The sequence below is a fragment of the Esox lucius genome, chromosome 8, assembly GCF_011004845.1.
Source record: "Esox lucius isolate fEsoLuc1 chromosome 8, fEsoLuc1.pri, whole genome shotgun sequence".
Classification (NCBI taxonomy): domain Eukaryota; kingdom Metazoa; phylum Chordata; class Actinopteri; order Esociformes; family Esocidae; genus Esox; species Esox lucius.
The window spans coordinates 30,148,224-30,173,263 of NC_047576.1; the positions used below are offsets into that span (position 1 = coordinate 30,148,224).

A 25,040-nucleotide genomic window follows, 5' to 3' on the forward strand; every position below is an offset into this window, starting at 1 on the left:
AGATTGCATAGACCATTGTCCAGCATCAATTCTGTAATGCAACTCAAAGCATTGGCTACAAAGCTACTTGTTGTCAGTACTGCCAAGCATGTACTGGCCATAATCATGCCCTGAGTGAGATGTGTAATAACCCAGATGTGTGAGCCAGTTGGTTAATGTCACACTTAAAGTGCTGTCAGATCTGTTGTGAAACGACAAAGGTGTCCTGCTATTGTAAACATGATTGCAGGCTTCATTTGTTTAACCTGCTGATCGTTAGCATTTCGTTTTAATAGAGGGACAGTAGAAACAATCTGTGCATGTCTCTGCTAACGATTACATTAACCAATATCAGTTCCATCAAATACTCAGCCCTATAGTTTGTTACCTATAGTTTGTGTAATTGAACCATTCGTTGACAGTGAGTGAATTTGGCAATGGAGATGCATTAACAGTAGGTTTAGAAGCTAAATATAAACGGTGTAGTGTAGTGTTGAAATGTGTATAGTGACATGCTGTATGTACAGGAGTGAAGAGAATAGCCCCGCTCCTTGTCTCTTCTCTCCAGAGTGAATGATCTCACCAGTGTGTGATCAGAACACACTCTCAACTTTCACCATCAGTTGTTGGTTCCCTACGGAACACACACACAGAGGGCCGAGAAGGGCTGGAAGATTAGCATGGTGCAGATGTTGGTTTAAACATTTATTATAGTGGAATTGGAATGGGAAAGGCTCTGTTAAAGTAGGGACATACAGCCGGGGGCCGTGTCCACTTTGTGTCCGTGGCAGTGCATGGGTAATTAGCCCAGGTGGACTACTGACCCAGGGAAGCCTGGCCTTGGTTTCTATCGGCAGCACAGCTACTACCCTTCCTGTGTGTGTGTGTGTGTGTGTGTGTGTGTGTGTGTGTGTGTGTGTGTGTGTGTGTGTGTGTGTGTGTGTGTGTGTGTAAGGTGCAGGGATGAGGTGTAGGTTTGCAGGGTAGCACTCGAAGAATTGAGCACCTTCTTTGCTGAATGGAAAATCACCAGTACATTTCTGTCCCGCTAGAATGATGCTGTATAGGGCAATGACATAAGTCATATACAAACAGACAGAGTGGCCGTGTTGATTCTTCCTTTGCACACAGAAACACACCTTGTCCCCTGGAAGAAGTAAGGTCCAACTATCTATTCAATCTGTCTCTGTCTCTCATGGAGAGACTTAGCAGTACTAAAGGCCCGTGGCCTCTCTTCCCTCTGTCTTTCCCGTTCCATTCTATTAATCGAAGAGACCCAGAACACATCTGTTAGGTATCATCTCCTAACAGCTCTTTCTCTCACTCCATCCACCATCATCTCTTGCTTACTGTCACTCTTCTCTCCCTTTCTGTATTCTTTCTGTCCTCATTTTTATAAATAGTGCTGGAGTTAATAGTGCGCAGCTTGGTTATTTGGACTTGTCAGGCCCGTCTTGTGGAAACTGGGCTCAGAGCATATGTCTTTTCCCATTCTCACGCAATCACAGCCTTGGCCGCGGGGAACTGTTTTATTTAACCTAACTAGGAAAAACCCATTGAGATGGTCTCCTTTTGCAAAGGATACCTGGCCAGAGGCAATCAATACCACATTTAAAACCTAAAGTACAATCAATACAACAACTTGGTCAAGCCTGTAGGAAATATGTACCCTCCTCCTTGACCCCTGATCAGTGTGTCAGTGTGTGATGCTGTGCTTTCTTCTCTCGGTCCGTCTCTCTCTCCATTTCATTTCTACTTAAATGCTTTATTGGCATGGGAAATATTTATTTACATTGCCAAATCAAGTAAACAAATGAACATAAATAATAAATTACCAAAGTGAATTAAAAATGAACGTTTTTTAAATGGTAGTTTCTCTCATCTATCTCTTTCATTCTCTTGTCTCTGCCAGAATTGATATACTCTAGGAGTGTAACTACACCCTCTTTCTTGCTCTTTCGGTCTCCTCTGTCCATCTTTCTCTCCATTTCCACTGCCTTCCATTCCCCCATCTCTCCCGGGTCCACCCCCTACTCCACTGATGTGCTCTGATTGGCTGAGTCTGGTCTCCATTCAGAGATTAGCTAGCTGTCTGATTTTAAGATCAGGGCTTGTCTGGCAGCCTGGATAGAGAGAAAGAGAGAGAGGGAGTGACGGACACAGAACAGGAGAAAGGAACCGTGTGTGTGTGTGTGTGTGTGTGCGACAGCCAGCTGACAGGACTAATGCAGCTCACACAAACCCCAGCTGAGGAAGATGGTAAGACCCAGTACCTGCTTTCTTTCTCTCTGTCCTCCCCCTTTTTCTTTCTTCTCTTGGCAGTTGTTGGCACATGTCCCAGTTGTGGTTAAGTGCATGTCCGTCCGCGTGTGTGTGAAGTAAAGGGGTTTCAATGGGCAGGACTGGACATAGGGTTTGTGTGTGTGACAGGATTGAGGGGCCTGGAGTTGGGCTGCATGGAGTTGGGCTGCATGGAGTTGGGCTGCATGGAGTTGGGCTGGCTGGAAAGGCACTGCTCTGTACGGGTTAGTATGTGTGGTCAGTTTTCACAGTCGCTGTCCCTCAGTGGTGGACAGGTCTGTGCATGTCTGTAGGGAGAAAACCCTCCAGGCATTTAGCTTACCATGCTACTACATGTGTTAACTACTTTACCTGTGGCTTTATATAAAGTATGAAAAACTTTGTGTGTGTGTGGGGCTGCAATGTATCAGTAGGTTAGCAGTCTACTGCTGACTGTCCAACACACTCTGGTTAACTAACCTGCTCCTTCTGTCAGAGGAAACAGCTGCCACTTGTGAAATGTAATCCCCCCCCAACACACACACACACGCAGGTTGACCCTGTGTCTCATACTGCTGTGCTGATGAAAATGTGCTATAACCAGTGTGTGTGTGTGTGTGTAATAGGCTGCAGCTCAGAGTTTTTTCTTTGGGTGGGGGTGCAGTGGTGCATTAAGGGTCATCCTCTCCTGGGAGGAGAGTGTCCTGGTTGTGTGTGTGTGTGTGTGTGTGTGTGAAAGAGAGGGGAGAGAGTGGAAAGAGAGGGGAGAGAGCGGGTGGCTCCTTTGTCTTGCGTGGAGGGGGATGCTGCTGAGAAAGACAACGGTTCTCCTTTGTTCATCAGCTGTCTCACCGGTCAGGGTGGAACCATCTCACCGGTCAGGGTGGAACCATCTCAAAGCCTCAAACCCCGCTCTTCTTCTGTCCTTATTTCAGTTATATTGGCACAGGAACATTTTTGTTTTCATTGTGAAAGCAAGTGGAAAGATTAAACAATAATTAAATAAAACTGGGGGGTTTACTTTAGATTTGATTTCAGGTTCTTTGATGGTCTGTACAATGTGTAGGGAAATGTGTCTCTCTGACATGGTCATACATTTAGCAGGAGGCTAGGAAGTGCAGCTCAGTTTCCACTTAATTTTGTGCGCTGCGGGGTACATCTCTTTCATTTTACTTCTGTCTTCTAATTTATAAGAGCCTTTCCCCCCACAGCCCTCTGCTAAATATATATTCTTGTTGTGTTGACAAACACACACGGGAGGAGTAATCCTTGCGGAGCAGCAACAGGTTCTGTTCCTGTGAGGGGTTCCTCCTGCTCAGTCTTGTTTTCTCCTTCTCCAGCTGGTTTCACTGGGAAATGAAAAGGGGAAAGTAGCTGCAACATAAAGAAAAGGCCAAAGAGCTGACAGACAGGGACTAGGAAAGGTTGGTGTTCTGTTGGTACGAGAGAGAGAGGGAGAGAGAGAGGGAGAGAGAGAGGGAGGGGGACAGTAGGGAGGGAGGAGTCCGTTGAGGCATTTCCCTCTCTGCAAGCTGGCTGCCACTCCACTCCTAGATTCTTCAATGGAGCTTTGTGAAGAGTGTGTGTGTGTGTGTGTGTGTGTGTGTGTATAGTCACTCATGGTTAACTAGGGAAAGTGAAGACCTTTTGCCAGTTCTCCCTTTGGAAAAAGGCTATGTTAAGGCTTAGGGTTAAGAGAGTGAGGTTTGGGGTTAAAATTAGGGTTAGGTTAGGTTTAACCTACTCTCGTTACAATCTGCTCCACACTTTTAAGATCGTTTCAGCTGTGTAATTCATTTGATAATGAAGAAGCAGGGTGTAAAATATCTAATGAACCACATGAAACGTTCTCACTCACGCACACACACACATTTACTGGAACGGGGGGTGGGGCAGAGCGGTAGCTAGCTCGCCAGGGTTTTCATTTTCCCTTGGCCCCAATTCTGCTCTCTTCCTCCTGGGGCTTCCTGCTTCTCCCCTGTGGTCTGTGTGAGAGAGAGGGGAGTCAGTGTGTGCACCTGCAACGAGAGGGAGGGAATTGGGCAGACAGGTCCGCCCCTGGCTCTCACTCACTGGTGGAGATCGCTCACCCCACAGGGAAGATGAGAGGAGCTCTGTCTCCTCTTCTGACTGGCTGGATGAGTGAGCGTGCGTGAGGCAGTTGGTCTCCCCTCCACTAACTGCAGACCCAACTAAAGAAACTGGTTTTCATTAGTGATCCGGACTCAGTTTTCTATTTCCTTGGCTCCGTACTGGCGGAGAGAAGTAAATAACATGAACAACTATAACCTCTTCTACTAAGGCCTATTTCCTAAGCTGTCCGCCTGTCACACATTTTAATTAGACACAATTAGACATAATGTGACTGTCATTGTGACTGACCAACCCACTGACATAATGTGACTGACCAACCCACTGACATAATGTGACTGACCAACCCACTGACATAATGTGACTGACCAACCCACTGACATAATGTGACGGACCAACCCACTGACATAATGTGACTGTCATGGTGACTGACCAACCCACTGACATAATGTGACTGACCAACCCACTGACATAATGTGACTGTCATTGTGACTGACCAACCCACTGACATAATGTGACGGACCAACCCACTGACATAATGTGACTGTCATTGTGACTGACCAACCCACTGACATAATGTGACTGACCAACCCACTGACATAATGTGACTGACCAACACACTGACATAATGTGACTGACCAACCCACTGACATAATGTGACTGACCAACCCACTGACATAATGTGACGGACCAACCCACTGACATAATGTGACTGTCATGGTGACTGACCAACACACTGACATAATGTGACTGACCAACACACTGACATAATGTGACTGACCAACACACTGACATAATGTGACTGACCAACACACTGACATAATGTGACTGACCAACACACTGACATAATGTGACTGTCATGGTGACTGACCAACCCACTGACATAATGTGACTGACCAACACACTGACATAATGTGACTGTCATGGTGACTGACCAACCCACTGACATAATGTGACTGACCAACACACTGACATAATGTGACTGACCAACACACTGACATAATGTGACAGACCAACACACTGACATAATGTGACTGTCATGGTGACTGACCAACCCACTGACATAATGTGACTGACCAACACACTGACATAATGTGACTGACCAACACACTGACATAATGTGACAGACCAACACACTGACATAATGTGACTGACCAACACACTGACATAATGTGACTGACCAACACACTGACATAATGTGACTGACCAACACACTGACATAATGTGACTGACCAACACACTGACATAATGTGACTGTCATGGTGACTGACCAACACACTGACATAATGTGACTGACCAACCCACTGACATAATGTGACTGACCAACACACTGACATAATGTGACTGACCAACACACTGACATAATGTGACTGACCAACACACTGACATAATGTGACTGACCAACACACTGACATAATGTGACTGACCAACACACTGACATAATGTGACTGTCATGGTGACTGACCAACACACTGACATAATGTGACTGACCAACACACTGACATAATGTGACTGTCATGGTGACTGACCAACACACTGACATAATGTGACTGACCAACACACTGACATAATGTGACTGTCATGGTGACTGACTGACTGACATAATCTGTGTCTGAATAGTAGATGGGACTCCACTGAGGTCACTGATGTCACCTTTTGTCTTCACTAGCTTGGTATCTATGAGGTTTCCCAGAAAGGCCAAACATTTTCTAGAGAGGGACAGATGCAACACTCTGGGAGAGAATGTTCTAGAGGTATATTTTAGAGCATTGGGGGAACCCTGAATGAAAAACACTATTTGCAGAGTTTGCTGTCTGAAATGATGCTCCGAGACCATCTTGTCTGAAGTGTGTGTGTGTGTGCGTGCGTGTGTGTGTCTGGGTCAGGGGTTAGTTCTGCTTGGCTTAGGCTTCTATGAACAGTGTATATACTGTTGGACTACAGGATGTGAAGGGAGGAGGTGAGGTAATTACACCTCTCTCTCTGCAGCACCTGGCTTCTGGCATGTCTCACTCCTACCCAGAACCCCCTCCTCCCACCCTTCAGCCTACCCCCCTACCCCCCCGACCATCACACCCTCCACCAGCGGCCCGAGACAGACGGGCTCAATGAAATTCTGCTTCCCCGGATATATCCTCAGATTAGTATTCTCATGGCATCTCTGCATTCCCAGTGCTATTGAGGGGGGTCTCGTCTTGGCCAATGATTAAAACAGAGGAGAAGTGTGTCAGATGGAGGCCTTATGAAGCCTGGGGGTGGATGGAGGAATAACCTCAGGACAGAGGTGAAGAGCACGGATGACAGGAAGACCCGTTGCCTACTAGCTTGCGGCCTACTGTCATGCCTGCACGCCGGATACATGAGGACGGGCTATTTCTGTGCTTTTGCCATTAACACTTTGTCTCTCCATTATCTCTTGTCTCCAGCTCTTCCCCCTAAGCCGGTAAAGGCCGTGCCTCCAGTGAGCAGCAGCGGCGGTGTGAAGGAGGGGGCTGGGGGGTCACTACAGGAGGCTGAGTGGTACTGGGGAGACATATCAAGGTAAGGCCTGCTCCCCTCCCGTCGAAACGATACCATTTCTCTCTGTCTGTGCCTCTGCAGGGCCGGGTGTGTGTGTGTGTGTTTTTGCGCCAAAGGCTCCTGTTTGATTTGGGTGTTGGTATCGTGCATGTCTGATTATGTTTGGAGAGAAGGTGCCTTGAGTGGAGTCATGGGATCACAAGTATCAATAGTCAAACTCACTCTTAAGGTGTCACGGATATCCCATTTATTACCGGGATGTCCATATGTCTCCTTCACTTTGTCTCTTTGCCTGCCTGTCTCTCTTTCACTCATTGGCTGTGGTTATTACTGGGCTCTCTGTATGTCTGACTGTGTCTTTGTCTCTCTGACTCTGTGTCTCTTTGTCTCTGACTCACTCATTACCTGGGATATGTATAGGATTGGTGGGTGTAGTTGTTTGAGGGTTCCTAGATATCCGGTCGAGCTGAGCGTCTATGTCTCCAGACCAGTCTATGTCTATAGACCAGTCTATGTCTATAGAGCAGTCTATGTCTATAGAGCAGTCTATGTCTCCAGACCAGTCTCTGTCTCCAGACCAGTCTATGTCTCCAGAGCAGTCCATGTCTCCAGAGCAGTCCATGTCTCCAGAGCAGTCCATGTCTCCAGAGCAGTCTGTCTCCAGAGCAGCCTATGTCTCCAGACCAGTCTCTGTCTATAGACCAGTCTCTGTCTATAGACCAGTCTCTGTCTATAGACCAGTCTCTGTCTATAGAGCAGTCTCTGTCTATAGACCAGTCTCTGTCTATAGAGCAGTCTATGTCTCCAGACCAGTCTATGTCTCCAGACCAGTCTGGTTTTAGCAGATTACAGGCCTTCTTAGTGACTGGCTTGATTTGACCCCCTGTTTCAGCTCCTCCGTGGGTAAAGTGCTACTTAGCTTACAAGCCAAAGCTGTCTCTCACACAAACACACACACACACACACACAGAAACACCTAGAGACATTCTGTCTGTTTGGCCAGTGACCTGTCTGAGTAGTGTAAAGTGTAGATGTCAGAGCTGTATGCTCCCATCAGACGGATCATGGCTGAGTCTCATCTGACTGTTGGCTCACGGTGCTGTTTCATGCTCTGATTACTCAAACAATTCAATAGTTGCACTGTTTACAATACATTACCCACACACTGTGTATATATACATACATACATACACTCACACACACAACCGAAAGTCATCCAGGGTGCATAGTTAGGAGGGGGTTAAGGGAATTTTGGCAGCAAATAAACCCCTCCCCCATCCTTGTCTAAGCCTGGAGCAGCAGTGTCAGAGCAATGCTGTGTCATGCCAAATCAACTCTCCTTCACACACCCACACACACACACTCTCTCTCACACACACACACACACACACACACACACACACACACACACACACCCACACAATCTCTCACACATACATACACCCAATCTGTCACACATACACACACTCTCTCACACACACACTCTCTCTCACACACACACACACACAGCGACCCAGCTGCTCCTGCGGGCTGAATTTAACCCCTGCTGTCCCAGAGACGGCCATGGAGAGTTCAGCTGACTGGAGGGGGCGGAGGGTGTCTCCTCAGCATGACGAGGCTTACTACCCCACGGGCCCAGACACACCGTCCGACGGAGAGGGAGGGAGGGAGGGAGGGAGGGGGGGCAAGCTGCTCCACAGACAGACAGGAAAGCCCCTAAAGCCTGTCTGGGATGTAGGCTACAGACTCTAGCCATTTAGGATGCGTGTGTGTGTGTGTGTGTGTGGATGCGCGTGTGTGTGTGTGGATGCGCGTGTGTGTGTGTGGATGCGTGTGTGTGTGGATGCGTGTGTGTGTGTGGATGCAGGTGTGTGTGTGTGGATGCAGGTGTGTGTGTGTGGATGCAGGTGTGTGTGTGTGGATGCAGGTGTGTGGATGTGTGTGTGTGGATGTGTGTGTGTGTGTGTGTGTGTGTGGATGTGTGTGTGTGTGTGTGGATGCGTGTGTGTGTGTGTGTGGATGCGTATGTGTGTGTGTGGATGCGTATGTGTGTGTGTGGATGCGTGTGTGTGTGTGGATGCGTGTGTGTGTGGATGCGTGTGTGTGTGGATGCGTGTGTGTGTGTGGATGCGTGTGTGTGTGGATGCGTGTGTGTGTGTGGATGCGTGTGTGTGTGTGGATGCGTGTGTGTGGATGCGTGTGTGTGTGTGGATGCGTGTGTGTGTGTTTGTGTGTGTATGGATGCGCGTGTGTGTGTGTGTATGAATGCGTGTGTGTGTGTGTGTGTATGGATGCGTGTGTGTGTGTGTGTGTGTGTGTGTGTGTGTGTGTGTGTGTGTATGGATGCGTGTGTGTGTGTGTGTGTGTGTGTGTGTATGGATGCGTGTGTGTGTGTGTGTATGGATGCGTGTGTGTGTGTGTGTGTGGATGCGTGTGTGTGTGTGTGTATGGATGCGTGTGTGTGTGTGTGTGTATGGATGCGTGTGTGTGTGTGTGTGTGTGTGTGTGTATGGATGCGTGTGTGTGTGTGTGTGTGTGTGTATGGATGCGTGTGTGTATTTAAATGCATGGTCCTGAGGTGAACCATACCAAAATGTCTTCATTGGCCTGCAGCCGTTTCACACAAACCTGCTCCGTGTCTGTCACTTTTCTCTCGGGGACACCAGTGTGTTTGGGGAGGTTATGTTGCTGATTTTCTAGTACATTCCATCTGACCTAATGCCTCTCTTTTTTCTTTGTATCTGCCTGTCCATCCATCCCTTTCTCTTCTTCGTCCATCCCTCTCTCTTCTCTATCCAGGGAGGAAGTGAATGATAAGTTGAGAGACATGCCTGATGGTACTTTCCTGGTTCGGGATGCCTCCACCAAAATGCAGGGCGACTATACACTAACACTAAGGTATGTTACTATCACCATACAATACCACAACACACTAACACTACACACCAACAGCATACACTAACACACGTTACTATCACCATACAATACCACAACACACTAACAGTACACACCAACAACATACACTAACACTAAGGTATGTTACTATCACCATACAATACCACAACACACTAACACTACACACCAACAACATACACTAACACACATTACTATCACCATACAATACCACAACACACTAACACTACACACCAACAACATACACTAACACACGTTACTATCACCATACAATACCACAACACACTAACACTACACACCAACAACATACACTAACACACGTTACTATCACCACACAATACCACAACACACTAACAGTATACACCAACAACATACACTAACACTAAGGTATGTTACTATCACCGTACAATACCACAACACACTAACACTACACACCAACAACATACACTAACACTAAGGTATGTTACTATCACCATACAATACCACAACACACTAACACTACACACCAACAACATACACTAACACTAAGGTATGTTACTATCACCATACAATACCACAACACACTAACACTACACACCAACAACATACACTAACACTAAGGTACATTACTATAAGAATACATTAACACAACACACTAACACTACACACCAACAACATACACTTGCACTAAGTCCAAGGTATGTAACCACCTCTACACACTAACACTACCTAACACCCTAAATTCTTAAACCCATGAAAGGCATACGTGCATGCAAATATATATTTAGAATAGATACTGATAACCAAACTAAAGCCAGACAGCGTTGGCACCCTGTCAAATTTGAGATTGTCTCTCTTTCTTGTGTTTAATCTCTGCCGCTTTAGCTACACAATATTTGAATTTGAACTGAGGAGGTTGCTAAGAGTTAAGGCCTTGCCGAACCCGCCAAGTAGAACAATACATCCACTTATTGCTATCAGCGAAGATGGACTATCCTGTTAACATACAGTCATGGCTCTGTCTGTCTCGTCCTCTCCCAACGCCTCATACTGCAACGCTCCACTCACTTGAGTTTTGCGCTTAAGACTCAACAGCACAATTTCCAAAATATACCTCACTACAAGGAGTTAGCACATTACATAGGGCAAGGCCTGAGGTCAAGGCCTGAGACAACTCATAAGATGACATGCCCTGATGAACATTGTCTTTTTGAGGTACTAACGGTCTTATAAAAATGTATAACGTATGCATTAACTACTATGAGTCTAAATGGCTCTGGAAAGTTTCTCACTCATCACCTGTCTTTCTTTTCTGTAGGAAAGGGGGAAACAATAAGTTGATAAAGATCTACCATCGGGACGGGAAGTATGGTTTCTCGGATCCCCTGACGTTTAGCTCTGTGGTGGAGCTGATCAGTCACTACAGACACGAGTCTCTGGCCCAGTACAACACCAAGCTAGACGTCAAACTCATGTACCCCATCTCCCGCTACCAGCAGGTACCCCACCCCCCTCCACTGTCCACTCGTCTTTCTCCTCCACCCGTTTCTTCCCCCTCTGGTTATGTTCAGCCTCCCTGGTTTTCTTCTCCCTGACCTTTACTTCATTAACTCTCTCCATCTTGGTGGTTCTTGCTCCGTCTTCTACACCTGTCCCTGTCTCCTGCTCTCCCGTGTCCCTGTGTCAGTCTGATCAGTTCGTCTGGGGTTGTTCTGTTCCTTCCCAGACAAAGTGCCTATGCAGCAGAAATGGTGAAATATTAGCCTGCTTATTCTCCCCTTCGTCGGTGCCGTTCCTCACAGCTCTCTAATCACACACATCCTCCATGTCCAAAGGCCCTCCCTGCATTTATTGCTTTTTTTCTTGTTCTCTCTCTCATCTGGCCTGACTCCCGTACTCAGCCAGTCATTACTCAGAAGCCTCTGCTCCAAGTAGAGTATTCGCCCCCTAGCACCTAGAGCAAGGCATCATGGGTTTTTAATTAATGAGGCCTATAGGAAGTCTCCCTCTCACACTGGCTATTCCCTCCCTGAGTCTCCCCCCTCTCCCCCCTCTCTACCTCCCCCTCTCACTTTCTCCCCTCTTTCTGGCTTCACTTAATATCAGTGTATCCATTTAATAGTCCCCCTCTCTTTCTTTTATTCTCTTTATTTCTCTCAGGATCAGCTGGTGAAAGAGGACAACATTGACGCAGTGGGGAAGAAACTCCAGGAATATCACAATCAATACCAGGAGAAGAGCAAGGAGTATGACCGCCTTTATGAAGAGTACACAAAGACCTCCCAGGTACATTACACTACCCATCATACCACACACCAGTAGACCCACAACACCAAGACCTCCCAGGTACATTACACTACCCATCATAACACACACCAGTAGACCCACAACACCAAGACCTCCCAGGTACATTACACTACCCATCATAACACACACCAGTAGACCCACAACACCAAGACCTCCCAGGTACATTACACTACCCATCATAACACACACCAGTAGACCCACAACACCAAGACCTCCCAGGTACATTACACTACCCATCATAACACACACCAGTAGACCCACAACACCAAGACCTCCCAGGTACATTACACTACCCATCATAACACACACCAGTAGACCCACAACACCAAGACCTCCCAGGTACATTACACTACCCATCATACCACACACCAGTAGACCCACAACACCAAGACCTCCCAGGTACATTACACTACCCATCATAACACACACCAGTAGACCCACAACACCAAGACCTCCCAGGTACATTACACTACCCATCATACCACACACCAGTAGACCCACAACACCAAGACCTCCCAGGTACATTACACTACCCATCATAACACACACCAGTAGACCCACAACACCAAGACCTCCCAGGTACATTACACTACCCATCATACCACACACCAGTAGACCCACAACACCAAGACCTCCCAGGTACATTACACTACCCATCATACCACACACCAGTAGACCCACAACACCAAGACCTCCCAGGTACATTACACTACCCATCATAACACACACCAGTAGACCCACAACACCAAGACCTCCCAGGTACATTACACTACCCATCATAACACACACCAGTAGACCCACAACACCAAGACCTCCCAGGTACATTACACTACCCATCATAACACACACCAGTAGACCCACAACACCAAGACCTCCCAGGTACATTACACTACCCATCATACCACACACCAGTAGACCCACAACACCAAGACCTCCCAGGTACATTACACTACCCATCATACCACACACCAGTAGACCCACAACACCAAGACCTCCCAGGTACATTACACTACCCATCATACCACACACCAGTAGACCCACAACACCAAGACCTCCCAGGTACATTACACTACCCATCATAACACACACCAGTAGACCCACAACACCAAGACCTCCCAGGTACATTACACTACCCATCATACCACACACCAGTAGACCCACAACACCAAGACCTCCCAGGTACATTACACTACCCATCATACCACACACCAGTAGACCCACAACACCAAGACCTCCCAGGTACATTACACTACCCATCATAACACACACCAGTAGACCCACAACACCAAGACCTCCCAGGTACATTACACTACCCATCATACCACACACCAGTAGACCCACAACACCAAGACCTCCCAGGTACATTACACTACCCATCATAACACACACCAGTAGACCCACAACACCAAGACCTCCCAGGTACATTACACTACCCATCATACCACACACCAGTAGACCCACAACACCAAGACCTCCCAGGTACATTACACTACCCATCATACCACACACCAGTAGACCCACAACACCAAGACCTCCCAGGTACATTACACTACCCATCATACCACACACCAGTAGACCCACAACACCAAGACCTCCCAGGTACATTACACTACCCATCATAACACACACCAGTAGACCCACAACACCAAGACCTCCCAGGTACATTACACTACCCATCATAACACACACCAGTAGACCCACAACACCAAGACCTCCCAGGTACATTACACTACCCATCATACCACACACCAGTAGACCCACAACACCAAGACCTCCCAGGTACATTACACTACCCATCATAACACACACCAGTAGACCCACAACACCAAGACCTCCCAGGTACATTACACTACCCATCATACCACACACCAGTAGACCCACAACACCAAGACCTCCCAGGTACATTACACTACCCATCATACCACACACCAGTAGACCCACAACACCAAGACCTCCCAGGTACATTACACTACCCATCATAACACACACCAGTAGACCCACAACACCAAGACCTCCCAGGTACATTACACTACCCATCATACCACACACCAGTAGACCCACAACACCAAGACCTCCCAGGTAGAAGGGTACAGCATTATCAGGCCAACTGACAGCCATGATGCCGTTTCTAACCCTTCCAGGAGATTCAGATGAAGAGGACGGCCATCGAGGCCTTCAACGAGACCATCAAGATCTTTGAGGAGCAGTGTCACACGCAGGAACGCTACAGCAAAGAGTACATTGAGCGCTTCCGTAGGGAGGGCAACGACAAGGAGATTGAGAGGTATGCAGAACACTTTGTTTTCATCGGCTCAGGCCTGCTCTAATAGGAATCCATCCTGCTCTAATAGGAATCCATTATTTTTGCAGACAGATTTTTAATGTACATTAGATACCTGAATGGACCTAGTTACATTGCCCTGGTGTAGGCAGCGCACACACAGTATTCAGATCTACCCTGTCTTCCTCCTGTAGAATCATGATGAACTATGAGAAGCTCAAGTCTCGTCTAGGTGAGATCCATGACAGTAAGATTCGACTGGAGCAGGACCTGAAGACCCAGGCTCTGGACAACAGAGAGACGGACAAAAAGATGAACAGCCTCAAACCTGACCTCATCCAGCTCCGCAAGATCAGGGACCAGTACCTTGTGTAAGTCAACCATGCAGGCAAAGGGTTAACAGAGTCACACCAGTACCTTGTGTAAGAACACTAAGTGTATTAGAGAGCCGTATCTATAACTATCCCAGAGAGCAAGGAGGTAAACTTGGAGTTGTTACGGGGTTAACTGGAGAGCAGCCATATTATCAGCTTGTGTCTTCTCTTAGCCACAGCAGGCCCTTTATAGAGGTCCCTGAGCTGTCTGCAGATATAGTAGACATGGCTTCTAGGAGGTCTGTAGTAGCACAACTAGGCCCGTTTTCTTTCTATCTGTGGACAGGTGAATTTAGAAGGGTTGTTCGAGTGCTACTAATTCAATGGCCTCTGTCTTCTGTTCCTGTCAGTGCCACATGCATAATCAAGAATGGTCCGGAACACGATCCTGGTAGTCATTTCTCCTCTTTTCATTCTGTCTTCTTGTCCTCTCTTTTTCTTTCTTCTTTCTCTGCAGCTGGCTCAATCACAAAGGAGTGCGTCAGAAACGAATTAACGACTGGCTGGGGATAAAGAATGAGAACACAGATGAGTAAGTGTTTAAAGGGCCATCTCCCACGGAAAAGATCCCTCTGTATGGAAAATATAGGAGCATTACAGTTCACAACAGCTTTGCTCATGCACATGTGCTATACTCATGATTGAAGGATACAGATTTAAGGCAATTCTCGTTTGATATTTTGCGCATATCATCATTTCACCAGTGAATCCTCACTAAGCCTTTTGCGTGTCTTTCTCCCTTACTGTGTGTGTGTGTTTAGGGGATACTTTGTGAGTACGGAGGAGGATGAGAACCTGCCCCACTACGATGAGAAGAGCTGGTTTGTAGGAGACCTGAACAGAACCCAGTCTGAAGACCTTCTACTGGGCAAACCTGACGGAGCCTTTCTCATAAGAGAAAGTAGCAAGAAGGGCTGCTACGCGTGCTCTGTCGTGTAAGTAGTTGAGTGTATACCGTCGGTGAGATAAACGTGCTCTGTCGTGTAAGTAGTTGAGTGTATACCGTCGGTGAGATAAACGTGCTCTGTCGTGTAAGTAGTTGAGTGTATACCGTTGGTGAGATAAACATGCTCTGTCGTGTAAGTAGTTGAGTGTATACCGTCGGTGAGATAAACGTGCTCTGTCGTGTAAGTAGTTGAGTGTATACCGTCGGTGAGATAAACGTGCTCTGTCGTGTAAGTAGTTGAGTGTATACCGTCGGTGAGATAAACGTGCTCTGTCGTGTAAGTAGTTGAGTGTATACCGTCGGTGAGATAAACGTGCTCTGATTTAATGTCACATTTGCATTTTTCATCTCCCACACAAATTGAACCGGCAACCCTTCTACAAGCGCCTTGTGTTTTCAAACTGCTCTTATATAATCAGTCCAATCAGATGTCCATGTCCCAAGTCTCCATTTTCATAATGTATTCAGCCAGTAACGCCTGTCTCCCTCTCCAGTGTGGAAGGTGAGGTGAAGCACTGCGTGATCTACAGCACTCCGAGGGGCTACGGCTTCGCTGAGCCCTACAACCTGTACAGCTCTTTGAAGGACCTGGTCCTGCATTATCACCAGACGTCCCTGGTACAGCACAACGACTCGCTCAACGTGCGCCTGGCCTACCCCGTCTACGCACAGACGCCCCCGTCGTCCTCCGGCCCTGCCCCACGGAGATGAGTCACCGCCCCCACAGACAATCCACCCTGCCTGCCCAGCCCCAGGAGGGACGCGGGGAGTGGGGACAGGTGATGGGTTGGGACGCGAGGGTACGGGAATGAGCCTCCTCATCTAAACTAGTACCCAGAACCCAAGATAGACATGAGGAGAGAAAAAAACAACGACAAAAAACACTCGCTGCAACACACACGTCAGCCACCTTGGAGTTATATATATTTTTACTAGAACATTTGGAGGGCATTCTTTCTAAAGACTGCTTGATTTGCACAAGGAAGTTTTAAATGTTTGTGAATGTGAAGAAAAAAACAGAAGGAAATAAGAAGAGGCGCGTTTCAGGTGACCCCCGCTGCAACAGAAAATACCACAACAAAAAGAACATGAAGTGTTTGTTTCCTGTCGTCCATTTTATTTATTTTCTGTTTCTTTTTCTGTTTTTCTTTTTGTTTCCTGCTTGTTTGCTGAATGAGTGATGATGATGATGATGTCGAGGGCATTGTTCTCTGTCCCTCTCCGAATGAGAAGAAAAAACAATGTAGCATAACAGATGGATGACACTCAGTGTCCGTCCATATCGACTGCTGCTGAAGGGATGGGGGAGACGGGCGGGGGAGACGGGAGGGAGTAAGGGGGGGCATCCAAAAAGGGTCACAAGCAAAACAAGTTTGGTCCTAAAAGAAGAAAAGACGCTTGCTTTTATACTGTCGGCAGAGAGATGTTTTCTTGCTTGGCTGGATCCTATTTCCTTTGACACATTGCAAGTTATGGGAACCTTACAGTCATGCTGTTAGTCGCCTACAGAGACCAAAGTTGGCATTGGGAGTGAAAGTCCACTGTTGTTTGTATTAGTCCTTAAGGAATGGAGTGTGCTTGCTTCGTTTAATACCACACATAAAACAGAGTTAAGGTTTAGTACTCAAGAACTAAATGCTCTGAGAGGTTTGGTTTTAACCCAAAGGTACGCACAGACAGATGTGGGTGGGTTTGACTTTCTACACAGCGGTCATGGTCGGGCTAGAAGCACTTATCTAAGAGAGACCAGCCCAGACTGCCCTGTACTGTCTGACACCAAATCTCCAAACTAAACAACCTTTTTATGTGTGGTTTTAGACCCAAGAAATGATGTACGTATATGCTAATGTCTGTTTTTAAACAAACTGAGACTTTTTGTATTAGTTGCAGAATCTTTGAGATAATAAGCTTTGATCTGTTTCAGTTTCAACTTAGCAGGTAGGGAGGGAGGGGGTTCCAAGCTGAAGACACTTGCTTTAGATGATTCAAACTTGAAGAAGGTGCAATCCAACATTGTATTATGATTATGTAGGTTAGCAGTCACCCAGAGAGCTGAACCAACCCAGCTTCCAGACATTCACAGGAGAGATAATCAAAGTGCACAGTGAAGCTTTTGAATATTGTTTATTTTTATTTTTGATGTTGTTTCCCCTCAAACGTCTGACACGGTGCTTGACTTCATAACCAGTGGAAACATTTCTGTTAAATAAAGAAAAATATTCTAACATTGCACAATAAACACTGATAAATTGACAAACACAACTACGATGACATTTCCCACTCTATCAGGTACCTCTACTTCCTGTTATGAATTCCCTATTCTGATTGGCTGATTGTTTGGCTACTGTTTTTACGATTGGCTACCTGTCCAACAGCCGCCTATGAGACAGACAGAGGGTCTGTGTCCCCGGGGTCCGGTCTCTGGCTGTGTTAATGTCAGGCCCTCTGAAGGCCTTGTTGCAGCGGCAGGGGGCTGATTTAGTGACCCTGAGAAGAACAACGACAGCGGCTGAACATCAAAAACACTCAGCCCTTCTCTGTTACAAGTGAGCCCCCCCTCCTGCATCTTACTGGACAACAGTTTGGCTTTAATGGGATAAAGACACCTCTCCAGCAATTCTGCGACTGTGGTGAGGCTGGCTACCAAACCTGATCTAATCAATTACAGAGTTAAATGCCAAACTGGGTTCAAATAGATTGCCCACTCGTCACATTTTGACAACAGGACTATGCACTCGTTACAAAGTCAGCCTGCACCTGTGTGGCGTCTGCAGTCTTTAACTAGTACGGCAGAAGGCGTCACAATGAGAACCAGCATTGCTGGGTGACCGACTGGGGAGGAGGAACGTTCAGGCCATTCTTATCTAACCTAGTGGAGGCTCACGGTGAATGGATTAATTCCCAAAAACACGAGGGACGCAACCTCCGTAGCACCCTGGCCACTAGACCAGCCACCTGGCCAACACCCATCTGTCCTGTACCTCCTCTCTGTGTGACCTCCATCTACCCTATAGCCCCACTGGCCATGCCCATGGAGCGGTGCAGTACAGAGGTAAAGGGAGACGAGCCAAAACGAGGCGGTGGGGGGGCTCACCAGGCCACAGGCAGAGCTGAAAGCTCTAGATACACATGCAAAGAAGGAAGGGAAACGCCTCTGGGGAGTAAAAGAAAGATGGGTTCTCCCTTACTCGGTCTCTCTCTGGTCTGTTCTGTTGGGCCTGGTAACAGCGGTCAGGGTTTAGGGTGAGGTCAAGCTCTTTCCATAGGGAATGTAGTGGGTGAGCATGGGATGAAGTGTACAGTGTGGTGAAGGGGGTTCGAGGTTATGTTGAATGTAAAACCGGATCAGGCTGGTAGATGGACATTTGTTCGTGTGTCTCCTCATCCGCTATTTTAGAAAGAACCCTCAAGGCAGGATGCTAGGTTAACCATTTTGCTAGATCATGGTTTCTTAGAATTTAATATCTGGTAGAACCAGGTTTAACAAACCCAGAGTGTCATTCACTGCAATGGTGTATGTTTCCAATAGTGTCTATTTGTTTCAAATGGTGTCTATCCACCTCAGTGGGCCTGCTCAGTTAGGTTTGTCCACTGAGGCTCTCTGTAGCTCAAATCCCTGCGCATCTTCACTTCTGTCTCCTTCCTTATCCTCAACCATGTTTAAAGGTTGTTCTTTAGGTGACGTTCGGTTCGTTTTTTACAGGGAGCTTTATTGGCCCCAACTTTATTACTTGAACTATTGAATCGCTCACTGTTGAATGTCTACATTAAAATATACGTACATATATTAAAGAAAATATCTGTTTTTGTTCTAAGGTGAGCAGGACTGGGTTGACCTATTTAATGACACACATTATGTAACAGTTACAGAAATCATATTAGCTTCTTTAAAGGAGGAAAGGAGGTGCTTTGTAAAATTTCTCTGAAATATGCTAAGATTTGTTTGTTGATGAGGGCTTTCTCATATTGCACACAACGCTCTTCAGATAGGGTGCATCCTATATTATTGGCCATTGTGGACGCAGACAGTAGGATGGTCTCATGCTCAGTAGTCATTTTCTGTTGTTAGACGGATTATTTCTCATACTAATCTACAATGCTAAAATAATACAGGTTCTATTCTAGTTGATTTGTTTTCCCTCTGTATACTTTCCTCCCTGACATTAAGACCAAAGATTTAAGTTCATTTCTTTTTTTGCATTTAGATGTTGATAGTTTGAAAGGTTGTTTGTTTCCATTTCATAATATCCACTGCCTTGCTCGCAGAAGGACTGAAAAGTTACTAATGTAGAGTAGCTAGTTACGGTAGCTTTTCAGAGGGAATGTCTGACATATAGTTATCTAGAACCTTCCCTTAGTGATGTCAATGACGCTAATGATCAACAACAGGAAATATGAAGTATGACAGTAATTTGTTATTCAGGAAAGGTTTCACCTGGTGATATGAGGTAAATGATCGATACCGACCATTGTCCTCGCCAAGGACTATTCTGGGTAATGAGGGTAAAAGATTTTCATTCGGATCCCCTCAGTCTAGACAAATTGGAGGTATAGTTTCCACTGCTATGAAAGCGATGAATGCTAAAAGGCAGGTCCATACATACGTCAAGGTGTTATCTATATGGTGTAGAAGGTCTCTGCACCTGGGTTGTTTGTTTGGGTTCATTGGTCCATTTTATATGTGCCATTTCTATAGACCTCTTACTTCACAGCAAAAACACTCCTGGTGTCCGTCTCCTCTTGTTTTTTCACAACATGAAATATTTGCACAAGTGTATCCAGTTAGAGATATGCTTGCTCTGTATCCATTCTTTTTTAGGACAAATCCACTATGTAATTTCCCCTGGTGTCTAGTGGTTCGTCTAAACACAGGTGTTTCTTCAGTTCTTTCACTCCAGAGTGCATGTGACATTATTTCCCTCATGTTCAGGGGTCAGGGCCAGAGGAGTGAAGATGTTCTTTTGATGAGGATTTGAGAGTACAGCACCTGTGTAGTTCCACAGAACCACAGTCCGTTTTAGTGCTGCCCAAACTACGATACTTTGAGAGGGAAATGCATTACAGGTTAATAGGAGGAAGAACCAAAATATCTGTTAACCAAGTTTACTTTTTGACTGTTTTTAAGGGTTTTCTGTGTGAAAAGGAAACACTAGGTTGGAGTGCAGATCCAGGATCGGGCAGGATTAGGTTTCCTACAGCACCCCAGGACTGTTATATAGCTATAATGTCTCTCGTTTTTCTTCTTGCCCTCAAGCGGGTCTGCAAAGTTTTATTTGCAGCAAGCGGCCGGTGGGGTTTGAATAATATTGTGATTCTCACCAGGAGTCGTGTGTTTTCTTACCACTGCTATCTGATCACAATACCCAGCACAGCTTCAAGGAGTACAGCTTCTTATATATATATATATATATATATATATATATATATAAAAATATATATATATAAAATATATGTGTGTGTGTGTGTGTATATATATATATATATATATATAAAAGTATTTACAAAGAAAATGGACACAAAAAAACAATTTTTGCAGGTTTTGACGAAAGAAAAGTGTATATGACACTGTCCCTATTCCTCTTTTGACATACGTACAGATCCAGCATGCATCTTTGGTACTATTGACTGTTGTTTTTGTGTATAAAAGAAAAAACAGAAAAATTGATTTAAAAAACAAAACAAAAAAACAACTGTTCTTTGTCTGTTTATGGTGTATTCAGATCTGAATTTAATATAGCTAACTAAACAAGTCACTGCTTCTAGCTGAATCAAGTTATGGTCCTATTGTTGTCAGTAGTATAACAAAATATGTAATACTGAGAAAGACGAACAACACAGCAATACAAACATACATGTTCATTATTGTTTGCTTGACTTGTTGGGACTAACCTGTCTCTCCACCTTACAACATATGTCAATGTTTGAGACATCCGATAATATGCTTTGAATGTTTGACCTGTTGAACATTTACAGGGTGGCTCACAGTACGAAACTCACATAATCAAACAGTTATTCTTATTATTTCACACTGTTCACAGCATTTTGTAACACCAGCAGGTTTTGTTATGTAAGACAAAATACAAGCAATAAGATTAAATCCTTACATTTTCCATCTGCTTACTTTATACCAACAATTACTGCTAAGTACCCAGTCACATATGCTGCCAGGTATACTGTAACTATTTCTGTAGCAACGCTGTAGTGTTGCATGTGGTTGACTCTTGTATAGCCAGCTAATAGCGGTTCTCTACTCTCCATACCAAACAAACAGAAACCTCTTTCTCAGTATTACAACGACATAATGCATACCTTGCTTCTGGCTTCTATAGGTGTTCCCTTTTTTTGTTACATCGGTTTAATTCCATCACAGTACACTGCGTTTTCATATCTGTTGCAAACGTTTGTATAGGTTGTAAAGTCTCCATTTGTTGTGAGATCAGCTCATGTACGTTATCAATGGAACTTCACCATATTCATTTCTTTGTCAGAATAAAGAAAATATTTTGTTCAAACATACTGTTGTTTCTGTATTTCCTGTGGATCAATAGACAAAGAAGCTGCAGGAGCATTTAGCTGCAATGGGGACAGTAGACATGGGCTGCCTGTGTAAATGAAGCTTGAATAGGTACCGCCAGGTTCATGTTACATCTTAATGCACATACTCAATGAGCTTTAACTTAAAACAACATTTTATGGTATTATATTTAATCCATCACACCTTGATACCAAGGCTGCATAGTGCCAAACTCACTTCAGTTCAATAGACTTTGATAAAAAGTATATAGATATGGATATACAGTGGACATGAAAAGTATACACACCCCTGTGAAAATGCCAGGTTTTTGTGATTTAAAAAATGAGACAAAGATAAATCATGTCAGAATAATGTGAACAATTCCATTGAAAAACAAACTGAAATCTTCGATGGGGAAAAATGAAAACCTTACAATAACTTGGTTGCATAAGTGTGCATACCCTTAAACTAATACTTTGTTGAAGCACTTTTGATTTAACTTATGCCACACAGACGTAGAACAGAATTCATATTTATCAAAGCTATGTTTTAGCCAAATATACTGCACCGTAGATTATTGGCAGCCTTGATAAAGATGATTTAAAAAACTCTGAATTACACAAAGAATTATAATTTTCACACATTTGGAATATATTGTACATCAGCAATGATTTAAGGGAACCAACAAAAAGTGCACATCTGAAATTAGAAGTGTATTTCCCTAAAGAATGTGTGAAAATGATTGTTTCCAGTACTTTGTGAATAAGGTAACAGCACTGAGCTTTTCCTATAAATAATTTCATAAAGATTAAAGAACACATTGGAAGGGATCTTAGAGCATTCCTTCTTTAAAAATATTTTTAGATTCAATCCATTGGACGGCGCTGATGGACTTGCTTTCTCTACAGGTTTTCCATGGCACTCAAAACTGGACACAAATGGCTATTTATTTTATGGTCAATTAACAATTTCTTTGTAGATTTTGGTGTGCTTCTGGGGCATTGTTCTGCTTCAAGATCCACTTAGAGACAGGTTTAAGCCTCCTGACAGAATAACTTAGGCTAGAATGTTCTGGTACTTGGTTAAATAAAGACATAATTGACCAAACAAGGGATCCAACTACAATGGAAGCAAAATAAACCCATAAAAATCCTAAATCTAGTTTAAAGTAGGTATGGGTTCTTTTTTTTAAACATGCACCTTTCTTTCAATGAAAAACCCTCCACAGATGTGATCTGTCAAGGAGCTCCATTTCTGCTCATCTGACCATAGCACTGGTTTCCAATCAAAGTGCAAATACCGTTTCAGCAAACCCCAAGCTCTGGTTGGTTCCTTTAAATGAAGGATTTCTTCTGGTTAACTATGGCATTTTAATGGCATGAAGGTGGATACCTGGTCATGACAAGATGCAACAAAGTTCTGTAAATCTTTATTGTGGCCATAGATTCCTCTTGTATCTTTGTCCTCTACAAGGAAGGTTTGACACTATTCCACTGCTTTTAAACTTGGTGGTACATTTTGGTGTTAGCAGATTTTGTATACATATTCTGACTTTGGGAGGTCATCAGCTATTTGCCTTTTTTCAATTTTAGGTGATTGTGAAAACCTCAAGTGAAACTCAAAGCCATAAACTACCAACATACAGACAGATATGATGGTAGAAAGTTAATGCAGATATCCTTATTTAATTTCATATGGGTTGCTTATCATTTTAGAATATATTACTTCATAAAGATTTTCTCAGAGCATTTACATGTTTAGAAAATGCTGTTTTCCCTATTGTTTACATCAACTATAGCGCAGTAACAATGTTTTTTGCTTATCTTCATCAAGTGTAAATCTTCTCCCCATCTAGCCCTGGTGTCAGAGTGCTCTGCGCTGCCATGTCATCTGTACCAAATACAGGGCTTCAGACCTCTTATCTACCAGTAATGCCTATTAAAATATTTATTTCTTAGGGGAAGCGAGTCAGATAATTATTTTGATCTATATTAATGTCCCTTAACTGGGTTGGAGATGACGTTTGTAACCACTCTGAGGACCGAAATCATACAAGTCCTGAGCAGAGATCCCTCTGGGACCACACTACTTCTCTGAGTACGCAGTTTGAAAGGTTCCTCTTCTTTCTGACTTTGAATTGAAAATTCGATTAAAATGTATTTTTCTATTTTGGGGTTGGTAATTAAAAAAAGAGAGCAGATCAAAAGCTAAATTAATTAGATTTAGAAGACATTAAAAAGGTCATTAGAGCATATATTTTGTGAACCCTTGTTTATACACTGCAAGGCCTAGATTACATTATTGATCATTATGCAGTAACACTCATATGCACGCACGCACACACAAACATGCACAGAAAGAGCATTTTTACACTATGATAGTTATTTGGATTATCGAGAGTTGTTGCCAGTCTCTATGGCTGAGGTCTGAGTTTCAGTGTTTTAATAAGTTGAGAAATGTTTTGTCATATTAAACAAAGCTGAAAAGGACAAAGACCTACATACATTTGCCCAAAAGTAATTATTTTTCAACTACAACATTTTCTTTAAATACATAAACACAACCCAGCCCTGGTTGTTATGAGAAAACATGGTGCTCACTGGAATAACCTGGCAATTGGGATGCAGTGTGGAAAGTGTGATAGGCATTTCTGTGGGAAGACTGCGGCTGTACGATGAACTCAACTCAATACCTTTTCGTAAATCAGTTTGGTTATGTTAACCAGGCAAAGGGTAGCTAATCTGAAGGCAGGTATTGCCTGGCTACGGGGGAAGTACAAGATTTGCTCGAGCAATATGTATGATTGGAGCAGGAGCAAGCCTGCCAGCTAGTCTGCCCACACTCCCCCACAGCTCG

At 44.6% G+C, this 25,040-nt stretch overlaps 1 protein-coding gene across 3 annotated transcripts in view; it reads left to right on the forward strand.

Moving 5' to 3' along the window:
• Window positions 1-22,186, forward strand: part of pik3r3b (phosphoinositide-3-kinase, regulatory subunit 3b (gamma)) — a 209,803-nt gene extending 187,617 nt beyond the window's left edge. For 2 of the 3 annotated variants that reach the window (XM_029121550.2, XM_029121551.2), the window contains 9 exons: window positions 6,777-6,891; window positions 9,670-9,768; window positions 11,081-11,261; window positions 11,923-12,048; window positions 14,211-14,353; window positions 14,545-14,721; window positions 15,182-15,256; window positions 15,486-15,659; window positions 16,165-22,186. In XM_029121550.2, coding sequence (XP_028977383.2) covers window positions 6,777-6,891; window positions 9,670-9,768; window positions 11,081-11,261; window positions 11,923-12,048; window positions 14,211-14,353; window positions 14,545-14,721; window positions 15,182-15,256; window positions 15,486-15,659; window positions 16,165-16,381 — 1,307 coding nt within the window. In that variant the 3' untranslated portion in view covers window positions 16,382-22,186. Of the gene's footprint in view, window positions 1-2,120; window positions 2,239-6,776; window positions 6,892-9,669; window positions 9,769-11,080; window positions 11,262-11,922; window positions 12,049-14,210; window positions 14,354-14,544; window positions 14,722-15,181; window positions 15,257-15,485; window positions 15,660-16,164 lie in introns of those variants that run through there. The other variant, XM_029121552.2, reaches the window with a different exon arrangement.
• Window positions 22,187-25,040: the final 2,854 nt, after the last annotated feature.